The sequence below is a fragment of the Palaemon carinicauda genome, chromosome 9 (assembly GCF_036898095.1).
Source record: "Palaemon carinicauda isolate YSFRI2023 chromosome 9, ASM3689809v2, whole genome shotgun sequence".
Taxonomy (NCBI): domain Eukaryota; kingdom Metazoa; phylum Arthropoda; class Malacostraca; order Decapoda; family Palaemonidae; genus Palaemon; species Palaemon carinicauda.
Window position 1 is genome coordinate 13,054,292 of NC_090733.1, and position 2,234 is coordinate 13,056,525.

A 2,234-nucleotide genomic window follows, 5' to 3' on the forward strand; every position below is an offset into this window, starting at 1 on the left:
CAGGTCCAGAATAGTTCAAAGAGTGCTCAAATCTTTCTTTATCAAGCAGAATAGCCGTCATTGAAAGTTCATGGATTTTGTGCAATGGATAACTCCCTCCCAGAGGAGATCCTGCACATATTCCTCCTAGAATGGGGTTGTGGGTTAGAACAACCTATTGAACTATGGCGGTGTCTGTCTCCATTTCCAGTCTAGTCTTGTTGCCTCTATGACGTGAGCCTAAGGATTGAATTTCCATTGATCCTGGAAGTGATGGTCTTCCCCTACCGGAAGCTCCTCATAGATGTTTTGAAAGACCTGCTCCTTTACATGACAAGCCTCTTTTCCCTCTGCCCCAAGATAAACCACCCTTTCCAGACTTTCCCCTTCCACTCTCATTTTCCCTTGAACTCCAATAGGGGAAGTGTTATTGTGCCCGTTGTCAGACAGGATTGAAAGACAGGGACTGTGTCACGTACTGCTGGGGAACCATGTACACCGTCTAGGGCAGTGGTTCTTAACCTGGGGGTCGTGACCCCCGGGGGGTCGTTTGGAATTTATTAAAGGGTCACAAAGGGTTCTGGAGAATAATTTATTTTTCATATATATTATACACGTATTTGAAATAGCCAGTAGGGCTTTTACCAGTTTGATGAGTACAACACTGGTCACAAGATGGGTGGTCTGCCGCTCCACATGTCTCTTTCACTCACTGTATGCTTCATCGGTATGCTTTGGCAATGAAGGCTCTCCACCTGGACTTCAAGAAGTGCTTACTGACGTTGTAAAGCTTGTGAACCATATACGAGGAAGTGCAACAATTTCAAGGAATTTTGAATTGCTATGTGAAAAAATAGGTGTTGAATTTTCTGTTCTACTAGTTCATACAGAGGTATGTTGGCTCTCACGCGGCAAAGTTTTAAATCACGTGCTACAACTTTGCGAAGAAATAACAATGCTGTTCGAACGTGGTCATACGGCAAAGGAGAATCTTCTTCATGAAAAGATGCAGGATGATTGTTTTTTAACAAAGGTTGCCTACTTGTCAGATTTCTTCTCGGAAGTAGATTCTCTGAATACTTCAATCCAAGGAAACGTTACAAATATGCACACAGCTCGGGACAAAGTGGCAGCGTTCAAGTCTAAGATTCAACTTTACCAGAAAAGAGTTCAGGACGGGGATATCACTTTCTTCACGGAGATGATGACTCTCTTGGGTTCCATGCCAGATGCTGAATGTAGTTTCCGTGAAGAGATCTCCACTCATCTTTTGGCAGTAAATGACGCCATCGAAAGTTACTTTCTAGGACTAAACGACTGCTGTACTGATGTGTGGATCTATAGACCCTTTTCAGTAAAGGATAGTGCTATCAGTGATACTGATGTTGCTGCTAAGGTAGAATTTTATCAAATTCGTGAGCATTCTCAGCTTAAAGTCGATTTTGCCGAACAAGAGCTCCCAGCATTTTGGGCAAAAGTGAAGGACTACTGTCCTATTCTCTCGAAGCGTGCATTAACCATGTTGATTCAGTCCCCGTCAACCTACCGGTGCGAGGTTAGATTTTCAGCAATGGTTGCACTGAAAACGAAGGCATGCAATAGGCTTGTCATCGATGCTGACATGAGATGTTGCCTATCGAACACTGGTCCTCACTTTGAAAGACTTATGGCTGCAAAACAATTTCAACCCTTACGCTGAGTGAATAAGAAGTAGGTGCTAGGTTTTGTATGGTGTTGAATAGTTCTTTGGAATTGATAATTTTATGGCATTTATGGAGGCTATGTAAGTGGAATTTTTCAAGGTTTTTGTTCTGTGGTGTTTCCAATGAAATTGTATAGGAGTAAACCATTTTGTATGATGTTCAATAGTTCTTTGGAATTGATAATTTCATGGCATTTGTAGAGGCTAGGAAAATGGAATTTTTCAAGGTTTTTGTTCAGTGGTGTTTCCAATAAAATTGTATAGGAGTAAACCATGGTCTTCCTGTAATATTTTTTACTTGACCCTTTGACAAGGTTCAGTATTTTCGAATCTATTATAGGAGGTCATAATGATACTCTGATTAGTCCCGGGGTTTCATGGGATGAAAAAGGTTAAGAACTACTGGTCTAGGGGATAGTGGAAATGGAGGCTGTCACAGCACAAAAGGGTTTCTTGCCCTTAAAAGGTCTCCTAGGCTTCTTGCCTTAAGGTTGATGTCCTTTTCCATTAACGAATTTCCTCTTAGAGGACATACCCCATTTCTGCATAAGGC

At 41.8% G+C, this 2,234-nt stretch overlaps 1 protein-coding gene across 1 annotated transcript; it reads left to right on the forward strand.

The window, feature by feature from the left end:
• Positions 1-631: 631 nt before the first annotated feature.
• LOC137646279 (protein FAM200A-like) lies at positions 632-1,678 on the forward strand. The gene has a single exon (XM_068379390.1). The coding sequence runs from the start codon at positions 632-634 to the stop codon at positions 1,676-1,678; it is 1,047 nt and encodes a 348-aa protein (XP_068235491.1).
• The last annotated feature ends 556 nt before the right edge of the window (positions 1,679-2,234 follow it).

What these genes read in the sequence shown, in the direction of transcription:
- LOC137646279 (XM_068379390.1), top strand. Translation starts at nt 632, where the DNA reads ATGAGTACAACACTGGTCACAAGATGGGTGGTCTGCCGCTCCACATGT.